We start from the raw sequence: 23,172 nt of genomic DNA on the forward strand, positions 1-23,172 counted from the left end.
AGTATCTGACGATTCATTTCCTATAAAGCATCACCTGTTAAAGCTCTGCTTCTTAAAAACATGGCACTGGCGCCTGGAGGCTTTTTTGTTTTTAATTTTTTTTCTTTATTTTTGAGAATTTCATACATATACATAAAGAAATAAAACCCTATAAATACCCCTCATTTCACCTTCCTACTCCTTCTAAGCCCCCCTAACACACCAACCGGTTAAGACATCTGTGTTTTGGTTTGGTTTGGTTTTTGTTTCAATAACTCACTAAGTCTGGTTAGTGCCGCTCATGTGTGGATGGCTGTGGACCATCCAGCGGAGCATGGGAACCGTACCTGTGGCCACATCTTCAAAAAGAAAAGATTTTCCCCTCTCAGCAACTAACTATCCACTGCTAATAGTTCCTCAGGTGAGGAGCAGGGCTTAGAGGTCATCCTCATCTCTGCCTACATTTTAGCTGACCCTGTGCAGGTATCTGCAGCTGCTATGCGTTCTTGATTGCGCTAGCTGTATCGCGTCCAGAAGAGAGCATGCCACAGCACTTCTCTCCGCCTTCGGCGTTGTCCACTGAGCCTTGGTAGGGACTTTAGTCTCTTATTCTCAGCACTTGGACTTATTCCACATCTCTCCACTGCTGCCTACACTAACCACGGTTGAGAGCAGCCAGGCCTTGGGATATAGACACAAATATTTAGAAAGCAAATTTGACAGTGTGACCATTTAGACAATAGCGATAACAGGTTCTACTTTGTCTTTCCCAGCTTTTGACAGAATTACAGTACCAGGCATTAAATTCCTTCCTGCTGTGCCTGGTGGCTTTTCATTCTTGTGTAACTCACATCGCCCTCCTTGACTTTCATGGCGCCCTTTCATTTATGATATTTATTCCAGAAAATTTAAGCTTTAAAATATATGTATAGTTAGGGATAAGCATCTTTTCCCCCCCACATATGACATAGTTTATACTACATGATAGAAAATCAATAAATGCTTGTTGAAGTGAATGGATATAGGCTTTTTTCTTTTTCTCTCTTCCATAATTTGTACTCTGCAGGGATTACCCTTTGTCCACCAGTTGTTAGAATGTCAGGGCCACCAAATCCAGGTCAGAAATGCTGTTCCCTCGCTTAGGTTTTTCACGTTTGTTGTTTAATGATCTTGTACCAGGTTGGCTGGCTCTCTTTCTACTCTCACCACTTGGCAAAACCTAAGGAGTGTGTGCGTCTTCTCTCTGGAGTGAGAGGACAGGACTTCACATTTCTCAGACTGAGTTTCACATTGCTACGGCTGTTTTAAAGTTATGGAAGGATGCTAAGTTTAAGTTAATATAGTCTATTACTTTGTGTTCTTCATGTTAACTGATAGAAATTCACCTAGGAAAAATGTACAGACAAATCAAACTAATTAAAAGAAGTTGCCCAGTAGTTCTGTGACCAGCATAAAGTTAGCATGGTGTCCACCGTCCTTGCTCTGGGAACAGAATAGAATGTCCACTAAGTGGGAAGCTGTGCCCAACAGAGCCTTAGCTTCCTCTGGTTAACCAACCCATATGGAATGAACACGGTGTGTCAGACCTTCCTGATGGATGGGAGCCTGAGGTACCCAGTGTGATGCTTATTGCAGTGTCCCAGGTCTTCCTGGTGGGCCGGGAGTGTGTTTACTGCTATGTGTCTCTTTCCATGTAGGCTTCATGCAGTTCATCCAGTCAGTTCCTGTTGCTGAAGTACTTGACACAGAGGGAAGCATTCAGGTAATGACATCCATATGAAATACAGCTGATGCTGAAGGACTCTGTTAGTCTCCTTTTCTACTCTTGTTTTCTGCATCTTTGTTCTCTACAGAAGTAAGAAGTCTTGGTAGTTGAAGGCTACATTGTTAGTCATTTCAGTGCTCAAGTTTTTAAACTGTGTGTGGCACCTAACTGGGGCTCAGTATCTATAAACAGATAAAATAAAGCTCACCACCCCCACTATAAACCATACAAACTAAAGCTTAGAGCTGCATTCTGATCCAAAACATGGGAATACTCTAATTTATTTAGCCATTAATTGATGAACATTTTTAGTTATTTCCAGTTTTTGTTCTTAAAGCAGGTCTATACCAAAATTTTACCTTAAATATCATTTCTATGGTTGTGCCCATATCATGGCAAAATTTTAATTTGGGGGAATTTTTTTCTTCTTTCTTTTTTCTCTCCCTCCACCCCAACTATCTTAGTCTTGCAAGAAGTTACACTTATTTTATCCCTTTAGAAGAGGTAGCTTCAATATCATTTTGTGCCATTTTTCCATCTGATCCTGTTGTGAGCTCTTTTACAAGCACTAGTCACGGCACAGGAGTGTGCCTTGTTTGGCTGTGGCTCCCTCAGCCATCAGATTGTCCAGGGGTGTTCATGTCACCTGTTGATAAAGGAGTAGATTATGTATGCTGCCTTTGACAGGCTTCTCACGTGCAGATTTCCTCTGATGATTCGATCCATGGCTGCTGTGTGTAGACCGCTTAGCAGCCATGTGCCTTTTCTAATTTCAGATTCAACTGAATTTAAGAGTTATTTTCACCTTTTCTGTCTCCACCCCGGCTTACACAGTAGCACCCATTAGGAAGGCCTGGCACACCCCCATGATGAGATTTTAGCTTTCGGAACCTCAGTGTAGCTTTCCTTTGCGTATTCTGGCTTGAATGCAAGGTTGAGCATTTGAAAATTTACCTGCTTGTCCTGCTGTGAAGTACTCCTTAATCCTCCTCCTTCTGTTGAGTATTCCATAGTCCTCCTTCCACCTGCTCCATGGTCCTCCTGTGGAGTGCTCTGTAGTCCTCCTCCGACATGCTCCTTAGTCCTCCTGTGGAGGCTCCCCAGTCCTCCTGTGGAGGGCCCCTTAGTCCTCCTGTGGAGGGCTCCTTACTCCTATGAAGAGCTCCTTCACATCGCCGTGTTCTTGTTTGTGTTTTGTATGAGATGATCAGTGTGTAGGAATCCCTCATAGACTCCAGATCCAGATCCTTCGTCAGGTTCATGAGGTGTAACGAGAAGCCTGTGGCTTTAGTGTGCTGTGGAATTTCCACTTTGTGTTTCAGGCTCCCACTGTGAAAGGCGGGCCCACCTGTTCATGTGCGGGAAGTAACCCAAAGGTCTCGAGGCTCTTGCAGCAGCTTGGTCTACCGGACGCTGCCATTGCTGTTTCCACAGCCTCAGACTGCCCTCTGACTCCGTGTTACACGAGATGCTTGGCGATGTATTTTTAACGCCTAACATGTTCAAGGTGCTCAGTTTGTAACTTGCGTTCACTTCCTTTTCAGAACTTTTTTAGGAAGTATGCTCCGAGCGAGACTGGACCAAATGGCATCAGTGCCGAGGTCATGGACACTTATGTCAAAAGCTGTGGTAGGTGTTTCAGGCTGCAGGGTTTTCAAAGATGCACGAATGAAGAAAAGCCAGCCATACTGATGATGCTGTATTGGTTCATAATTACAGCATGCTATGATCGAAATGTCTTGTAAGAAAACAAGTAAAAGGTATAAGGTGGTAAAAGAAATGCTTAGAATTTTGAAATGCTGGAGGTGACAAAGTATGGGCGCTATTAATCGTCATATGTTAAGACTTCCCCCTCTCATTCTGCCACTTGGCCATTGTGGAGCTTTGTAATTCCCACTGAAGTCTCCATGTTTTGGGTCATTATCATTAAGTAAAGTATGGGGAACAACTCAGTGAGAAATAATTATTTTTATTGACGCTGAGCAGAACTAACAGTTGTGTTTGGAGAGCGACTCTCATGGCCTCTGAAGTTGTCTGCTCCTGGAAGGAAGCTAGGCCATGTTGTCATTTCCTGTCATCTGTGCCAGTCACCATTCAGCTTATCGTCGTAAGAGCTCATCCTCATTTCAAGGAGGGAGTAAAAAGATGATAGCGGTGCTGGAGTGTTGGGTAAATAGACTAGTTAAAGATTATTATATATATACATACATATCATATATATATATAGATAGATAGATAGATATAGATATAGACAGTTTACCTTATATGTATTTACTTAGTCACCTTTAGCATATCTGTTTCAAATGAGACTGCTAAATGAATACTTCAAAGTTCACAAAGCTTAATTTAGCTTCTGAGACAAACAAAACAAAAACCTGATGATTTGACAAAAATTCTTCAAGATTGGCTGTTGCAAATACTAATTTCTCTAGTGTTCAGGATAATAACTAACAAAGCCAGGGCCAGGGAGCCACAGCTTTCTTAGTCAGTGGGGAAATTGGAGACGCTAAAACCACATATAAACTAAAGAAGTGCAGATTACTCTTAGGGTCGGAGTGTGTGACCTGCCTGCTGACTTTGTCTTTCCCAACTTCTGCTGTCTTCCAGCTGGCTACTGTGTGATTACGTACATTCTTGGAGTTGGCGATCGGCACCTGGATAACCTTCTGTTAACAAAAACAGGTAACAAATCAGAACCATTAGAAGACACATTTTAAGTCATACACCTTTAATCCCAGCACTCAGGAGGCAGAGGCAGACGATTTCTGTAAGTTTGAGGCCAGCCTAGTGTACATAGTGAGTTCCAGGACAGCCAGAAACCCTGTCTCAAAAAACAGAAAACAAAAAAGAGGGAGAGAAAGAGAAAAGAAAATGCATTTTGTATGTGGTGATTTTTCCTTTATCCTAGAATCAACTTATTAACAAAATAATAGCAGGGGGGAGTAGGAGGAGGAACTGTGGTTGGTATGTAACATGAATAAAAAATCAAATTTTTAATGCATTTCTTCATTTCTATATATGTATGTGGTTGCACGTGTGCCCTGGTGTATGTATGGATGTCAGAGGACAGCTGTCAGAAACCAGTTCTCTCTGCCCACCATGTTGGTGCAGGAGATCTAGCTGAAGTCATGGGCCCATGTGGAAAGTTCCTTTAGCTGTTGAGCCATCTTAGTGGCTCTAGATTCTTCTTAAGTCCCTTAAGAGGGGTACACGTTAGCAGGGAGCCAGTGAGTGAAGCCTCCAGCCCCATCCTGCATGCCATGCCTATGTGGAGAGCGATGTGTGTGGGCTCCACTCTCTCCCTGAGCATGCCTAGACATGTTGTTCCTTCTCCTCACCCGTAGCTTTCCTCGGTTTAGCAGCTGTCTCCTGGTTTTCTTTTTCCCTGGAGCCCATGTCTTTCTTGGCCTCATCTCACCCTCACCCGTCACCCTTGTTTGTGAGTCTCTTCTCAGCTCCGGGACCCATCAGTGACATGCCAGTTCTGCATTTTCAGTGTCCCTCCTTGAAGCCACCAACATAAAGTCTCCCAAGCTCGTCTTCTGTCTGCATGTCACATCACTCCTGTTTCCCCTTTCTGGAATGTTCTTTGCTCGGATCTTTGCAGGGCAGACTTTGGCTATTGTCTGAGATGAATTAGGATGCTCTTAGCAATCCTGTTTTGGGTATCAGCATGGCACTCTGTACTCATTGCTTTGTTCGGTCTTCTTTATGCTGACTGCCGGTGTTTATTTACTCCAGCAGGTATTTTTTAAGAACCTGCTAGAGCCGGGCTCTTACTGACTGCTCATCAATCATCGCCCAGTCAGGGTGCAGGGCCTGTGCGAGCAGGAGCCTTGTCTGTCATTTAACACGGTGCCCTGTGCCTCTAGAGCTGCAGGCAGCGCTTTGCTAAGGGAACAGGAAGGTGGGGTTGGAGTAATGGGGAGCTAATCATCTCTGCTCTTCTGTGTAGTCCTTTCTCTGAACAAATAATTCAAGTGTCTGTAGCTTTCTGGAGAAACTAGGTTTTCAAATTACTGATTAAAGCCATTTTTCTCATATGCAGATGGTTTTCTGTGTTTTTGCATTTCTCTCATGGTATCCAGAATTTAATGGAATAGTTGAGTGCCATCTGACCACTTGCTAATATTCTAACCCTGTTAACTCACATACTGTAATAGAATTTCTATATTCATTTTGAATTATCGTATGTGAAATTTATTTGATTGAATTTGTGTATGAGATGCCGTGTTCCCGTTTTGACCACTCTGAAGTAGCCAAGACCAAAGGACTCTTTGGTAGGCACAGAGGTTTTGGGTTACTTTAACACGTTAGCAAAAGATATTTATAAATTCTCATGACATTTTTTAGACCATTCTCATTTTGAAGACGTTCTCTTGTGTCTCTTCTTTAGCTCCTTCCAGAACTACAGTGGTTCCCACCACTCCTGGCTTGAGCTGGTCTGCAGCCATCCACACTGCAAAGTAGCTGCCTTACCAACACCGCAGCTCATGCTGCTTGTCTCTCTGGGGTTTATGTCTCCTTTGGTTTGTTTTGTTTTACTGATTTTCTTTCTTTCTTTCTTTCTTTCTTTCTTTCTTTCTTTCTTTCTTTCTTCCTTTCTTCCTTTCTTTCTTTCTTATCTCTTGATTTTCATTTTTTGTTATTGTTGGTTTTTTTCTTTTCCTTTTTTTTCCTTTTTTTGCAGAGGTGAGAGAAACAAGAAGTTAGGTGGGTAGGAAGCTAAAGAAGGGAGAGAAAAGAATATGATCGAAATGTACTGTATGAAAGAGAATTTTTGAAAAGACATGAAACTCCTAGAAGAAAACTCAAAGAAAAATTAAAAAAAAAAAAACCTTGAAATGAAATAGAATAGCATTTTTTCCACCTAGTGTTGTAGAAATCAGACTGAATTTTTAGTTGTAAGCTTGCATTAGTTTCCACCAGAGGGCGCTTCAAGTTTCCCTTTAGATAACAAACTTCCATTAAATGTTCGTGCATGAAGAACATTCTTTCTTTCTCAAAAGCAAGGTATTTTGTTTTTTTGTTGTTTTGTTTTTTTCTGTTTCTTCTGGGGGGTGGGGCTGTGGGTTTCAAGACCGGATTTGGCATTGGAGCTTTCTCTGGAACTAGCTCTTGTAGACCAAGTTGACCTCGAACTCATAGAGGTCCTCTTGCCTCTCCCTCCCAAGTGCTGAGATTAAATGCGTGTGCACAAACCAACTAGGGTTGTTTGTTTGTTTGTTTAAATTCATCTGCCCCTAATTCATTTAGTTATATCTTACAGTAAGTATATAAGTCTTCTTTACTTTACCGGGGAGCTTCATTAATTAAACAATACATATAGGCAAGCATAAGTCTAGCTGGGTGTGGAAACTCCTAGCACTGGGAAGACTGAGGCAGGCAATCCATCACTATAAGGCAAGGCTAGCCTGTCTGATGTAGAGTAAGTTCCAGGCCAGCCTGCTCACAGTGAGAGCCTGTCTAAAAACATTAAAGAAATTTATTTAAATAATATTTAAAAAAAAAATACCGGAGAAATTTTTTCAAAATTCTCAGTTGAGGGGACATATGGTAATGTTTCAAGGCAGTTTCAAGTTATGTTATATATAGTGTGATAGCTGAGCCTCAACAAAGTGAGTTCTGACTGTTGGTTCACTGCAGGAAGTATTTTTTCCATTCTTTTATTTTTAAAACGCCATAAACATGAGTCTTAGACAGTATTAGAAGTCGAGAACTTCGGATTCTCTTATGTAGCTGCCATATCTCAACAGCTGATACGGAATGCCTGTCTGCTCTGTTCTCATTGCTTTGATGGTGGCGGCTCTGCAGAGTAGGCAGAGGTGTCCTATTATCTCTGTGAAGGCCCTGAGGTGGGGTGTAAGGCTTCAGATTCAGCTCTCTGGTGTCCCAGGGAATATAGACGAACTGGGAAAGGACCAGCGAGGGACTCGGGGCACGTGTGAAATAAGGTGTTTCTGTAAATATGGATAATTAGAAGTGTGTTTAAAGGTAGTGTTCTGAAACGTAAGCATGACTTTCAATTACAGATTTCTCTAATTTTTCATTTCTTTTTTTGAGTACCTTTAGCTTATTGGGTATTTCCTTAGTCGAACAGCAGAGGGCACTGTATATCCATCATAAAATTGAAGGCTTTTATCAGAAGGCCTGTTAGTCAGTTAATGAGGTTTTTCTTTTTTAAGGAATTTGATGTTTTACTTGTTACTGAATTGTTAGGCCAGCCTGGAGAAAGCAGGAAGGTACAGATTTAAACTGGCATGAGATTGAAAAGGGGATTTTTGTTATTCAGGGTTGTCGTCTGAGGATGAAACCATAGCTTAGTCGGCCATGGGTCATAGAGAACTTGTTTTAGTTACTGGTCTATTGCTGTGGTAAAACACCATGACCCAAGCCACTTTTATAAATGAAAACATTTAATTTGGAGCTCGTGTTAGTTTCAGAGGGTTAGTCTGTGACCATTTGGCAGGGGTGTGGTGGCAGGCAGGCAAGCAAACTGGCCTGACACTGGAGCTAAGTAAGAGCTTATATCCTGATCTGCAGGCAGCATGTATAGAGACTGGGGCTGGCATGAGCTTTTGAACTTCAAAACATTCCTCTTTCAGCAAGACCGCACCTCCTAGTCATTCCCAAACAGTTCCAGTAACTGGGGACCAAACATTCAAACATGAGCTTATGGGGGGATTCTCATTACACCACCACAGGAATCAAATGAAATGAAGCTTGAATTTATCATAACTCTTTTAATAAAAAAAAGAATTATTTTTTATTTTTATTTCTGGAGATTTGAGGGGAGGTATGTGTTGCTTATGATACTAACATAAAAATGAACCCTGGATGCTAGCATTTTTGGTTAAAAGGGAACGGACTTGTAGGTCCTAAAACAGCCCACCCACTCCTGAATCCAATAGTGTCTTTGTCTGTCTGTCTTAGATCTTCAGAGTGACCTGCTTCGGGGCTTCTGACAAAGCTCAGTTTAACATTGGTCACTGCTGACCTAAAGGGACAGTTTTTCAGAATATCTCCTGTCCTTAACTTCCTTATTATGCTTTATAGTTTTGTGTGTAATTAACTTTGCTAGAAATTCTGAGGAAAAAAATGACTTAACAGTGAAGGCATCTATCTCTAAAGTAAAGTTCCGATGCTACTTACACCGTCTGTCTCCTTTCGTGGACACAGTAAGGCTAGAACCCTTGTTCTGCTTATTGTGTGAGGCTGACGGATGTGGCGTGGTCCAGGGATGATGGCTCCGTCAACACTGTGCTCTTCCCTCGAGGGTGAACTACCGACTGACTGAGATAAGGATGTCTGTTTTGGCTCATACAGTTAGTTGGACTCCTAGTTTTAGAGATAAGAAAACGTCTAATATATTTAACAGTTCCTTTTAGCTGCTGCTTTTTGAATGATGCTTTAGCAAGAGTTTGGCTCTCAAGTGGAATGAAGGCCCCATGGTTGTGGTGGTTTGAATAGGCGTGGCCCCATAGATTCAAGTGTTTGATTGCCTGGCCCATAGGGAGTGGCACTGTTAGGAGGTGTGGCCTTGTTGGAGGAAGTGTGTCACTGTTGGGGCAGGCTTTGAGGTTCTATATGTTGTTGTTTGTTTTTGTTACGATTAATTACCCCTTGGCTTTTTTGGCTCTTTAGGGGGCCCACCACATAGCTCCAAAATAAATCACACATGGGGTCTTATTCTTTCTTATAAATGCCTGGCCTTAGCTTGGCCTGTTTCTAGCCAGCATTTCTTATTTTAAATTATCCCGTCTACCTTTTGCCTCTGGGCTTTCCCTTTTCTTCTGTAATGGTACTTTCACTCTAACTTTGTGACTGACTAGGTGGCTGACCCTTTCTTTTCTCACTCCTTGATCTCTCTTGCTCTCTGATTTCTCCTTCTATTTATTTTCTCTGCCTGCCAGGCTTGCCTGAATTGACCATCGAGTATTTTAGACAGGCAAAGTAACACAACAGAGTTAAACAAATGCAACATAAAAAATACAACACTGTAAACAAATGTTAACACATCTTAAAATAATATTCTACAACACCTATCTACTTAAGCCACACCTAATGTCCTACAGCATCTCCTGCTGCCTGTGGATCAAGATGTAAACTCTTAGCTCCTTCTCCAGCACCATATCTGCTTGCATACAGCCATGGTTCTTGCCATGATAATAATGAACTAAACGTCTGAAATTGTAAGCCAGCCTCAATTAAATGTTTTCCTTTATAAGAGTTGCTGTGGTCATCCTGTCTCTTCACAGCAATAGAAACTTTAACAAAGGCAATGATATACAACACAAACCTGATAATGACTTCCTATATGAATAGGTTTTCATAACTATAAAATGAAAACGGATTTATTGATTTAATAAATACTATAAACTAGTAAAATTTAATCTGATGACATTTATGTGTCAATGCATATAGCATTAAAACTACATACCATTCACAGTATGAGGTTTGGGTGTGAATTTGGACTGTCGTGCCCCTGTGAAGATGCTTAGGTATATGCCACGTGAACTATAGACCCACCATCTGTTCTGGATGCCACCGAATGATTTAGAAGTGCAGATTGTCTCTGACTGTATGTTAGTGATACAGTCATTAAAATCTTCATTTTGAATGTTTATTTGTGTGATTGCCTCGTGGGCAGAAATGAGGGGCCACAGCTCCCGGCCATCTGTGTGACCCTGGGAATAAAGAGCTGGCCCTCTATAGCATTCTGTGGTTGCCATGGCGTGGGGTTTGGAAGTTTGGGTTCAGTGCATTAATTTATTTTATGTCCCATATTTTCATTTCATGGAGTGTTTGCAGAGATGTAATCAGCATCACAATTGAAGAAGCATCTGGATAGCCAGCCATTCTGTCATTATCATTAGCTGGAAACATTTAGAATGGCTATGCTGTCCGGAAAAAAAGAAAAAAAAATGAACTCAGAAATGAAAGGATGCCAAAGTAGTAAGCTCTGCCATGGCATTCAGATGCCCTCTGTTGTCTGTTTAAAACAAGATCAAGAAAGGGAAGAAGGAAGTTAAAACTTCCTACTTGCTCTCCAGCCACTAGAAGAACGTCCCCTGTTTCAGCACGTTACACGTTGTCTGGGCTGTAGCTAGAATGAAGGTCCTTGGCTTAATAGATGCAGAGCAGACACATGGAGACTTCCTGGTGCTAGGAACTGCCTGGATTCGGGATAGTAACAATAGAGTATGACTTCTAATGACTCCTACTGGCTCATTATAGGTTGAGTAGGGGAGAAAGGTGAGTGGGCATGTTTTAGTGTGGTCTTTAGTGTGGTAGTGATTGCTTAGGGAACGTGTGCTCTTCTGTAGGCTTCAGGAGCCCCGAGAGCTGATGCAGAGTGTGCCCCTTCGCTGATGATGATCGGAGGTCTCAGTCTGTAGCTCCTTGTCTTTGTTTCAGTTGCACCATCCACACCAGAAGTAGCCATAAGAAACAAGCCCAGTTCCTACATGATTTAACCACTTCTTTATTTAGAAAAGGTTAGGGTAGTGACCGAATAGAAGAGAAGCTGACTTTTATGTGCAGCTGTTTCACTGTGAGTCTTTAGGCAGTTAGGATAAACATCCATTCGCCCATGGCCTGCTGCCTGTGCTGGCAGATCCATTTCCCAGACTTGGTGTTTGCAGCTAAGCTGTTGAGCACACGTTCCCTCCCCTGAAAATGTCCAACTTAACCATTTAGTTCCTTCTTCTGATAAAGATGTCTAAAAGTTGTGGAAAAGTAGGTGGCTTCTCTGTTGAATTGTACCAATTCCTGTCATCAGTGAGTCTCAGGTACAGTGAATTCTGGATGCTCAGACATCTTCAAAGCGGTCGTTATTAACATTTTACTGTCATTTGTTTGCTTGTGTATTTAGTTAGTTAGTTATTTGGGTGGGCTGCATGTGGAGGTCAGCGAACAGATTGCTAGAGCCTGCTCTCCCCTTCCTCTGGATGGGCCCTGGGATGAACTCAAATCACCAGCCTGTCAGCAGGCGCCTGTTCCTGCTGATTGTCTTGCCAGCCTCAAGATTTATTTTTGAGAAACAGAGTTTTAATTTTTACATGTTATTTAAGTATTTAAAATAAATACTTATTAACTACGTTAGGAGACCTGATTATTGGATGGTAAACAACTTAATTTTGAATAAATGTTATATTTTTAATTGTTTCCCCCTTAGAACCAGTTAAGACGTTAAGACGTTAATCATCCCCCCTTAATGGTTTTTGTTTGGTTGGTTTTTTTGACCTTATGCCGTGTGTGTGTGTGTGTGTGTGTGTGTGTGTGTGTGTGTGTGTGTGTGTGTGTGAGAGAGAGAGAGAGAAAGAGAGAGAGAGAGAGAGAGAGAGAATGGCAACTGGCTTTTGGAGCATTTACTGTGTGCCAGGTACCGTGTTACAATATTCTCATTTGATTCTGCATCTCAGGTAATCATTATTATGATTTACACAGTGACACTAGGATGGGTCTCTGCAACATTGCATGGAGATGGGAATTTCTTTAGTGCTTTGGTTGATTATGCTCCCTATTGGGCCCCACCTCTTCCAGTATAGTCTCTGTGCCAGTCACTGACGCATGTCGCCCGGGGACACAGTGACTGCTAGCACTCAGGAATAGCAGTGAACAGGAAGGCATAGCCAACATCTTAACCAGGAGTCAGTGTGTGGAAAATTGATTGGCACAGTGTTGCTTGTGCTCATGAATGGTAAATTCAGCCCTCAAGGCTGGTACCCTTGATGGGAAAAATAAGGTGGATTATAAATTTCCATGTGAAACAGGACAGTTAGGTTGCCCTAGAGAGGAATTTATTTAGCTTTTATTTCTCTCCCCCTCCCCCTCTCCCCGCCCAAGACAGGGTTTCTCTAGCTTTGGAGCCTGTCCTGGAACTAGCTGACCATGAACTCAAAGAGATCTACCTGTCTCTGCCTCCGGAATGCTCTTGTTAGACATAAATGCAGTGTTCGGATTCCCTGTCTACAGCTTGTCCATATATATATATATATATATATATATATATATATATATATATACACACATACATATATATATATATATATATATATATATATATATATATATATAAATTTGAAGGATTTTTTTTTGAAAGTCATAATTTCGTAACAGTCGGGATTTCATTTTAGGAGTACTAAGATCAAAGAAGTGGCTGTCTGCCTCATAAAGAGCAGTTCATTTGGCTTAAGGAACAAGAGATTCTCTGCTGATGCCGAAACTGATTCCTCTCTGAGTTGGCCAGATGTTTGCTCCTTGATTCTGCAATTCTGTATACAAGATAAAAATTTTAAATTAATATTAATTGGGATGGTTTTAGGCTTGCTTTTTTTTCATTTCCAAGAATTGAACTACATTGTATTCTGAAGGGCATGTTTGAAGGTATAGAATAATTTAATGAATTAATCTTTTTCAGAGGGCACTTTTGCAAATTGAATAAAGTATTTCCTTCCTCGTTTGTAAAGACGCTTGTGGAAATGACCAAGTTTCTTGTTCACATCCAGGCAAACTCTTCCACATAGATTTTGGGTATATCTTGGGCCGAGATCCAAAGCCTCTTCCTCCTCCAATGAAGCTGAATAAAGAGATGGTGGAAGGAATGGGTGGCACGCAGAGTGAGCAGTACCAAGAGTTCCGAAAGCAGTGTTACACTGCCTTTCTCCACCTGCGAAGGTGAGGACTTTGTGTCTCAGAACACTAGGATGAGTTGTAGAAATGTGTTTACTGCCCAACCTTTCTCTGAAAGACATAACGGCATTTCTCAATATTTGCTACATATAGTGATAAACCCAGCATCCAAGGATACCTTGCTTTCCTACTAATTATCCCATCTGTAACCTACCAGTTGAGAAGCTGGCATTTGTGAGACGAGGCTACCAGGAGGCGTTTTACCCGTCCTTTCTCCCTGGAGGTGGTGGCAAGCAGCGTAGCAGCCCTGCCTCAGGTCCACTCTTAGTCAGCCGTTTTCCTCTAATGCTTTCTCCACCTCAGTTTTGGATGCTGTTCAAGATAATTGACAGGTTTCATTTTTTTGTCTCTTCAGTGAATCATTCTACTTTGAACAAGGTTTATTTTACTTTGTCTTCTCCAATGTCACTCTGTGCTTCTTTCATCATGGTTTGATTAAAAAGACTGGATGACTTAAGTTACCAGGAAAAAGAAAAAGTCATGTACTTGAATATGAACAAAGTTCTGACAATCAGAAGTGACAGGATCACTGGCTTCTTAAGTATTATCCACCTAACTATGCAAAAGAAAATTTCCGAGTCCATCAGAAATCTTAGCGTAAGGTATGCCTGCAGTCCATCCCAGGGTGGGTCAAGGTGGTTTGGCCAACCTACAGGGTCTGTGCTGTAACCTCACCAGGTTAATATGCCATGTACAAAGAGCAGCAGTTGTGTTTTTGATTTGTAAGTATTTATTTCTCCTTATTCTGTTTACTAGAGCAGCTAATACTAATCTAATACAGTAAGAGCATTGAGAATAGACTTCCCTGCTTTGGACCCTGCTATAGCCTTTAGTGCTTTGTAATTCAGAACAATGTTAGCTGTAGGATTTTGGTAGATGTTTCAACTGTGTCTAACCCACACAGGGCCATCTGTACGGTTTTGTCCACAGACTGGCACTCCTGGGAGGTTCTGTCGACTTTGAAGAGGAGAGGTCCTTAGGTGATTAGTGCTGTGCCAGGGGGCCCTGGGGAAGGGGCCAGGCAAGAGGTTGCAGATTGATAGCTGGAGTCGTGCCCAAGGATGTCTGTCTCACTGAAAGCAGAAGGGAAACAGCGTGTTTTATGAACTGCTGGTGGAACATTGATAGATTGTTGTAAGGAGGCCACTTGTTGGTTCCCGGCCGCTTAGCCCTGAAATAATCACACAGAAACTGTATTAATTAAGTCACTGTTTGGCCCATTAGCTCTAGCTTCTTATTGGCTGACTCTTATATATTAATTTAACCCATTTCTGTTAATCTGTATATTGCTACGTGGCTGTGGCTTACCACCTAAAGTTCCCAGCGTCTGTGTCCAGTGGCTCATGGCTTCTCTTTCCTTCTACAGTAGAAGGTAGAGTGAGAAAATAGAAGCAAATTATTAATGTCGAGTTGAGGTTTTCATTCCTTACTGCAAACAACATCACAGAGTGACTGAATAGCCAATATGAGTGAATATTGATGTGGGGTGTCCTGTATAAGTGTTGCTTTATTGGTTGATGAATAAAGCTGTTTTGGCTTCACAAAGTAAAGCCAAGCAGAAAATCTGAACAGAGATATATAGAGAGTGTAGGTGGAGTTGGGGAAATGCCATGCAGCTGCTGAAGGAGAGATCACAAGAACCTTACCGATAGGCCACAGCCTCGTGGTGATACATAGATAAATAGAAGTAGCTTAATTTAAGATATAAGAGCTAGCTAGGAATATGCCTAAGCTATTGGCCAAGCGCTGTTGTAATTAATAAAGTTTCTATGTGATTATTTGGGTCTGGGCTGCTGGGAAACGAACGAGCAGTCTCCATTTAAATACACACGATGTCTGAGGGAAAAGCTGGGGTCTTCATATTACAATTTCTGGGTCTCATACCATGGAATATTAACTTTTAGAATTTCCATCTAATAATGACATTACCCTTTTTCAGAAAATATTTTTATAAATAAGAACAAAGAGGAATACACTGTCATTTCAACTAGAGTTCTGTAACATTGAAGATATGTCTTTTTAAATGACAAGCATATGCTTTCTTATGACTAACTAGGTTGTCATTTAGCTGTGGCTAAATAAGTGGAAGGGAAGTAATATTATCCCATGAGTCACTCAGGAGCAACTCCATGGAGTCCAACCGTAGCTCCAGGAAGTGCAGTGACTGTTGTGTGTGTACTCACACTGTGTCTTCCTTAAGGGTCGAGCTGTAGCTCCAGGAACTGTGACTGTTGTGTGTACTGTCTCTTCCTTGGGATTAGTAGGAATCCACACGACTGCAGTTGCCAACACTTTTGGAAGTGTTCTTGATAAGGCAAAGAAACCTAAAATTCTCACTCACTGGTTTCATTTTCTCTCTTGTTCTTATAGGTATTCAAATCTGATTTTGAACTTGTTCTCCTTGATGGTTGATGCAAACATCCCAGATATTGCTCTTGAACCAGATAAAACTGTAAAAAAGGTAGTTTTGTGCTTCTTTTTGTATATAATGCAATCTGCATTTCATAGTAAAAATGGGTAAAGACTTTAACAATGCATGCCCTCTCTTTATTCCAGCCCGTAGCTTATTAACAGAATCTAAGGAAGAGTCCTATGTGTTCTTTTATTCATGTTTCAGACACAGCAGTCTCAAGTCTTCTCTGGCACAACTGTTCAGTTCCATCTGTCCTCATCTCTGTACCCATAGCATGAGTCTAGAGAGACAGCTAGCTCACTGAGAACTGCTCTTCATCCTCAGATGGGTAACTCCCAACATTGCCAACAAGATGCCTGACTTGGTCGCAGGTGGACCGTGCTATGGCTCACATATCATTTAGATGTCTCCTCTGTCGTCTTCCCTTCTGTCCCCTCTGTTTTGGATATTGCTATGTCACTGTAGAGTACTGCCATTTGTTTTCTTTCTAAGCAGCCTATAGAGATAACTAGTGGAAGTTGCTACATGCAAGCAGTCAGTCAGCTGAGCAGGAATGGGAGAAAAGGCAGTGGGTTTGGATAGTTCCTTTTAATCTACTCCTCGGAGCTGCTTCTGATGAGAGCAGATGGAAGAAAGATTTATGTATCCGAAGGTAAAAGATAATGATGCAGATCGGTATTCATCCTCAGAGAAGATTGTGAAGCGCTTTTAACTTGTAGAAGTATAAAATCTCTGAAAGACAGTAGCATTTTCCAAGATAGAGCTGCCCCGGCTTTAAAACTGGTGACTTCACACCAGCAGATCTATGTCTAGCTCAGCAGCCTTTGGGAAATTAAGTTCAGCAGTGATTATACAGGAAAGAGACCAGTTCTTTCCTCAGGTTTAGCAGGCTAGGAGAAGTATCTGAGTGGAGGTATTTTCTTTAGTCTTCAAGACAGTGGTATCTGCCTAGTAAGCCATGCCATAGCCTGTGTTTTCTTTAGCCATTTATGCTGGGTGTAGACAGTATTCTCTTTGCCTGCTAAGCTGTGTCACAGACAGTGGTATCTGCCTAGTAAGCCATGCCATAGGCACTGGTTTCTTTGGCCAGTTCTTGTCTTCATGCATCCTCTGTTGCACCACTGCCTATTTCAGGAAGTCACATGACTCTCTTACCAGCTGTCCTTAAAGCACTGTTTCAAAGTACAAAGCAATTCCTTTGTGAAAAATGATCCAGAAAGCAAATTTGTTAGATACCTTTTTAGACTAGTAATTCCTACCACTTTATTTCAGTTACATAGAACTTTAAAGGGCATTTTGCCATATTTTTTGAAACTGTATTTCATAACAGATGTCTTTACTTTCTGATCCTTTATCAAAATGTGAAGTATCCAGCTAAATATAGACTTAGCACTGTCATAACAGTGCTTGAAATTTGTGTTGTAGTTGATTGAAATTTGTCTCATATTAGTTGAATTACTTCTTTCCAAAGAAGTAGACTTTGTACTTTGGTGAGGTAATAATGGTTGCCACTTTTACTTCATCGTGTTGCTGACTGGACAACACACGAGTGTGTATGAGGCTGTTTGTTCACAGCAGTGCAGGTCGGATTGCCTGATGGGCCCTAGCATTTCCTGTGTTTGGCTTCATAAAGTAACAAGCTTTATAATTCTTTGGGAAATGATTTCTTGCACGTAACAATTTTGTTACCTCAAATTCATCTGTTTGAACACGAAATTGTCCTAAAATCTGAATTGCTGTTAGCAGGCTCAACCCCTAAACATGGGCCTTGGCCTTTAATCCCACAGCAGCAATAAGAAGGTCTCTGGCACGGGCCTTCAAGAATTCGCTGATCTTTATCTAAGGTAAATCCCAAGACCCTAAGTTCATAAAGCCTGGCAAAAACTGGCAGACAAGAATGCTGCCTAGAACAGGGAACATAAAATAGGTTTAGTTATGTTTCCTTAGGCTGTTCTACACCTTCATCAGACTCCATGAAATAAACAGAGTTCCCCCTCTTCCATTGGGTCTTCACTTTCTGAAGGAGAACTCTAATGTTAGCAAAATATTCCTGTTACAGATAAAGGTGTGTACCTTTCTGCTATATAAACATTATATGTGACAGATAATTGTGTGTGACGGGGGATATGCTCGGAGGCCACCACCTTGAAGCTTGTGCTGGGGAATATGCCCTCCCTGCAGGTCAGGAGCTAGTGTGCCATCGCCAGCTGTGCACATGAGAGGTTGCCTTGTAGAGTTGGTCAGAGTGTCGAGCAGAGCTCGGTTATATAATAAGTTCACTCAAAACTGTCATAATTCAGCCGGGCCGTGGTGGCGCACGCCTTTAATCCCAGCACTCGGGAGGCAGAGGCAGGCGGATCTCTGTGAGTTTGAGGCCAGCCTGGTCTACAAGAGCTAGTTCCAGGACAGGCTCTAAAAAAGCTGCAGAGAAACCCTGTCTCGAAAAACCAAAAAAAAAAAAAAAAAAAAAAAAAAAAAAAAACTGTCATAATTCTTTTAAACCCAGAACGAAGATGTTAGATAGTTTAATCAATAAAACTACATTTTGATAAGATTAATTTTTGTTGTTAATATGACCAGAGCTTAGTGAATTAAATAATCCAGCCCTGAGCAAATCGATCCCATTAGCTTATTATGTAAGTATAATATGTGTTTTTATAAATATTAAAATGCATGTGTAAAGTACCGAAATCATATGAAAATAAACACTTTTGGGTTGGCAAGATAGTTCAGTAGGTAAAGGTTCTCATTGCCAAGACAGTTGACCTGAATTTGATTCCGAAACCTATATGGTAGAGGGCAGAAATTGTTCCCTGAAAGTTATCTTCTGACTTCCACACACACACACACACACACACACACACAGCACACAGTGCTAAGTAATCAATAAGCAGATGAGCACACATACACATGGGAAGCTGCTTTCCTGTTCACCTCCCCATTCCCTGCAGTGTCTGAGCTGCCGCTCGTCTGTGAAGTCGTGCCTCCTGGTGTTTGCAGGATAGATGTCAGTAGAATCCATTTCCCTGTGCACAGAGACTAGTAAGAGGGACAGACGGAAAGTGGAACAAAGTGAATGAATAAAAGTTCCAACTGGTTAGGTAATGGTGGATGATAAAGGTGAGGGAAGGGAGTCGGGGTGGCATCTTGAGAGTTGGCAGTGACCTTGGTGACTTTAGCTGTAGCCAAAAACGGCCCCACTGGGAAAGATAGAAACTTTATGAGACAATTTGGAGGAGACATTTTGTGAACCTGCAGCAAGACATAAGACCTCTGGCTATGGACGAGTACAGCCCCCGGAACAGAATGCATGCTCCCTAACAGTCCCTAGCTTTGTGGCTAGGGATGGCGAGTTGAAAAGGTGATCTAGGAATTTCCAATCTGCCTGGCTTGTTAAAATGTATAGCTATCTTCAGAGGGTTGGTGGGGGAGGGCACTAGAGTAAAAATGTTTAATGGATCCACATATAAACATGACCACTTAACAGCCAGGGCCTTGTCGTTCCTGTTCCCTTTGTTTCAGTAATTAAAAGGAAACCTCTAAACTTTGATGCCAAGTTTATTCAGTAATTTAAGGCACTCTTTTCTATTGGAGAGTTTAATGGAGACATTCTTTCTTTAAATTGATTTCCTACTAAACTTTAAAACAAAGAAATTATATGTATTATAAATAGTTGACTGTATTTTAGGTAACCTGTAAAATTAAATTGCCCATGATTCCTGCTGGATTGCCCATGTGCTTGTTAGATCAGCCTGTAGACGGCATGGTTTCTCATGTAGAGACATGAGACTCTGGTTTGCTTCATCTGCAGCTGCATGCCTTGTTTACAGTGTCCAGTGGTGGGTCCCCTATAGCCATGCGTGGGTGGGGAATTTGGTTTTCCTCTGTTTTTTAAAGTTACTCTTTTAAATCCTCTTCTATTTTACACTAAGGAATTTTGGTTTTGTATTTTAATACAGCACAAATAAATGATCTCCAGAAGAAAATGATAAGTCAGAACTTTTCCTTTCGTCTGGATGGATCAGATTTGGTCCTTTGTTGTCATTATTTCTATGATGATATTATGAAGAAGCTGCTACGGGAAAACAGTCTCTCTTCTTTGTTGTTTAATTTTGAGATAGGATTCTCTGTAGTGGAGGCTAGCCTTCAAGTCATAGTTCTTCTGCCTTCATCTCCCAGAGTCACATCCAACTTAATCTAGCTTTCTCAATGGGAAGAATTTAATGGGGAAAGTCTACATTTTATTTAATTGAAAGCTGTTTCTATATGAGAGATACTGAGCACTAAATTATTTTTATTCACATGTCTTTCTCTGTTAACTTGTGTAAAATTGAACTCTCAAAATTGCTTAACTTAAAAAAATACCCAATTTAAACAAAACCACTATGCTTCATAGTAAAAAAATGTGTTTCAGGGCTTTATTGGAGGAATTATCCTGCGAACTTAAGAATTGTTAAGATGTATATATATGATTGAATATAGTCAACTTAGGCTGTATAATCGTTGAATGGTGCAGAAACTTTAGGCCAATCTATGGACTTTATTTTATTAAATTCACATTTAATAAATTTTCTTTGTAAATAGAAAATGAAATTGGATTGTTAACGGGAACAGGGAAAATTATTATACCGTCGTTCAGAGATGGGAGTTTGTATAGGCTGGGAGGTGTAGAACGGTTTGCTGTTGCTGGGTGCTTCGCTTGGAAAGGGGTGTGTGTGTATTACATGCAAATGAAGGCACTAGGCTGCCAAGTGCATTACAATGAGGGTGTGAGTGCATAGGTCAGAAACAAGCAGAGACTTCAAGTGAAACTATCTCCTATGCTTTCCCTGCCTGAGACTGTTGTGTCTGAAGGCTAGGACTTTCCAATGTTAGTGTCACCAGGATATGTGGCCCTTTGGTGACTGGGGTGTCCATGCGGCATATAACTGAGCCTGTTTTGGCTCATTTATGCTTTTAGATCATTTGAGCATCTGGTTGTGGTAATGTAGACACCTCAAAATATGATTACCCACTGTGAGAATGTTGTTGCTGGCTAAGTGACCCTTAAAGAGACCTTTTTTGTTTCTTGACAATATAGCAGTTGAAACGGGGCTACTTTGGCACAAAATTGCAAGTGGATCTTCAAGCTCAGGCAATTTGGGCATTCCCCAAATGGGGAACTACTCCGACTGTTTGGATGTCTTTAGATGTTCTGATGCCTGTACTGAGTGTTAGAGTACCCTGTTTCACAACAGTGACCAAGAGTGCAGGTGGCACTTGTAAGGCAGGGTATGAATAAGTGGTACTGCGTTTCCAGCAGCATACATAAGCAGCGTGCCTGTGTAACTCTGAGAGGCAAATAGCAGGGGATAAAACTTTGAGCTTATGGCTTTTTGCTTCAAGGCAATTCCAGATTGTAAATATAAGTAAGTAAAATTGAGCCAAGTGGTCAACAGTGCTTAGTGTTTGATGGAACCGCAGTCCATTTAGCTGCCTACCTACTAGGATAAATCTTTACATCAGCACAACAGAACCTACCGTACCATCCAGAATGCGTGTGTTGATGTCTCTGTTAATAGATAAATGTGATACGAAGCCAGTGAACACAAAGGCAGTGAGGGGAAGCATATTGAGATGATGCATGTTCCATGGATCCCCGGGAAAGCTGAGCTGGAAGTGTGGCCCCTCAGGCAAAGTGCCAACTTACACAGCCACAATAGCAAGTTGAGTGTCGTGCCAGTGTACGGAAGTTATGTAGGCTGAAGAGAAGAGGCTTCAGCGTGATGAATTAGCAGACTCTGAGGAAGGTAGAGGGCAATGACTGGTGGTTTCGCACACATCAGGAAATAGTAATAATTGACCACTTGCATGTAAGCCTTACTAAAGAAAATGCATCATATCTGGTACAGAACGTTCTTGTGAACTATGACCATCAAGGTATGGGTGGGTCAGGAGTTGTTAATATGATCTCACCTTGTTTTGTCTATTTCTGTCACTCAGTAACTCTTGAGCTGAAAGGCTCAAGTATAAAGTGCATTTGGAGCTAAAGTAATGGCATTTCCGTCCTTAGAAGGAAGCCAATGTCTGTAATTGGAAGTGATACAGATACATTCAGAGCTCTTTATTGGCATAACTCTTGGCATCTTGATAATGTCTGTCAGTTTGATCCTGTCACTGTAGAGCATATTTCCTGACTTGTTCCATTCACAGGTTGATGTTGTCTGCGGTTCCCTCTAGGTTCAGGATAAGTTCCGTTTGGACCTTTCAGATGAGGAGGCTGTGCATTACATGCAGAGTCTGATTGACGAGAGCGTCCATGCGCTGTTTGCTGCGGTGGTGGAGCAGATCCATAAGTTTGCCCAGGTAAGTTCCCAAGGGCTGTGTGCCCGTCTCACCCTTGCCAGGTACTAAGGAATCATCAGAGATGCTCCTTGCTGGCTGACATCATTATCCTTCCTGGTTGTGTTTCTGTATCAAGCCTTAATGGCATCTTAGCAGTGGGTGAAGGGAACATCTTGAGATGATATTATTCCTACATAGAGGAGCATTGTAGACCCCTTCACCAAGTCTTTGTCCCATGTAGTCTGTTACAGCTCCCCTTTGAGACTCCGAGGCTTGGCATGTGGACTTAGACACTGTGGGGTTTTGGTAAATGCTGCAGTATAAGGAAAGGAGTCTAGAATCCAGGGAAAGCAGTCTACACCCATCACCGAAACAGATCAGTATTCATGTTAGCAGTATCTATCTGCATGGCAGCCCTGAATGATGGCCTTCAGATTTGAAATGTTCCTTGTATGAATTTCATAATGAAGATGATTATGAAAATGGCTGTCAACAAAGGCAGGCAGGCGCCTTCTCTTGTGAAGTTTTTCTTACTTCACTGAATCTCTGTTCTTGGCTCTCAAGTTCAAGGTCTTTGTGCAGATCCATCCTGCAGTATCTAGTATGTCACCAAGCCCTTTCTGTTCCTGTCGCTTCCTGAAGAGTGTTTTAATGTAGGTTTTCCTGGTTTGATAATATCTTGAATAGTAACAACTTTTGGGGTTTTTGCCTTTTTTGTTGTTTTTTGTTTGTTTGTTTATTTGTTTTAGAGACAGGGTTTCTCTGTGTAACAACTCTGGCTGGCTGTCCTGGAACTCACTCTGTAGACCAGGCTGGCCTCAACTCAAACTCACAGAGATTCTCCTGTTTCTGCCTCCCAAATGCTGGGGTTAAAGGTGTGCACTACCACTACTCAGCTAACAGTTTGGTGGTTTTTTTTTAAACTTTCCTCTGTATTTAAGTCTGTTTCTATTCATTCTTACATTTATTCTAAATTTTCTGGCCAGATATGTCCTGG

General features: G+C 41.5%; 1 protein-coding gene across 1 annotated transcript in view; it reads left to right on the plus strand.

The window, feature by feature from the left end:
* Nucleotides 1-23,172, plus strand: part of Pik3c3 (phosphatidylinositol 3-kinase catalytic subunit type 3) — a 74,224-nt gene that overhangs the window by 46,607 nt on the left and 4,445 nt on the right. Inside the window, exons 19-24 of the mRNA XM_038331808.1 lie at nt 1,677-1,741; nt 3,289-3,373; nt 4,352-4,426; nt 13,255-13,423; nt 15,809-15,899; nt 22,071-22,196. Coding sequence (XP_038187736.1) covers nt 1,677-1,741; nt 3,289-3,373; nt 4,352-4,426; nt 13,255-13,423; nt 15,809-15,899; nt 22,071-22,196 — 611 coding nt within the window. The remainder of the gene's footprint in view (nt 1-1,676; nt 1,742-3,288; nt 3,374-4,351; nt 4,427-13,254; nt 13,424-15,808; nt 15,900-22,070; nt 22,197-23,172) is intronic.

This window comes from Arvicola amphibius, chromosome 5 (assembly GCF_903992535.2).
Source record: "Arvicola amphibius chromosome 5, mArvAmp1.2, whole genome shotgun sequence".
Classification (NCBI taxonomy): domain Eukaryota; kingdom Metazoa; phylum Chordata; class Mammalia; order Rodentia; family Cricetidae; genus Arvicola; species Arvicola amphibius.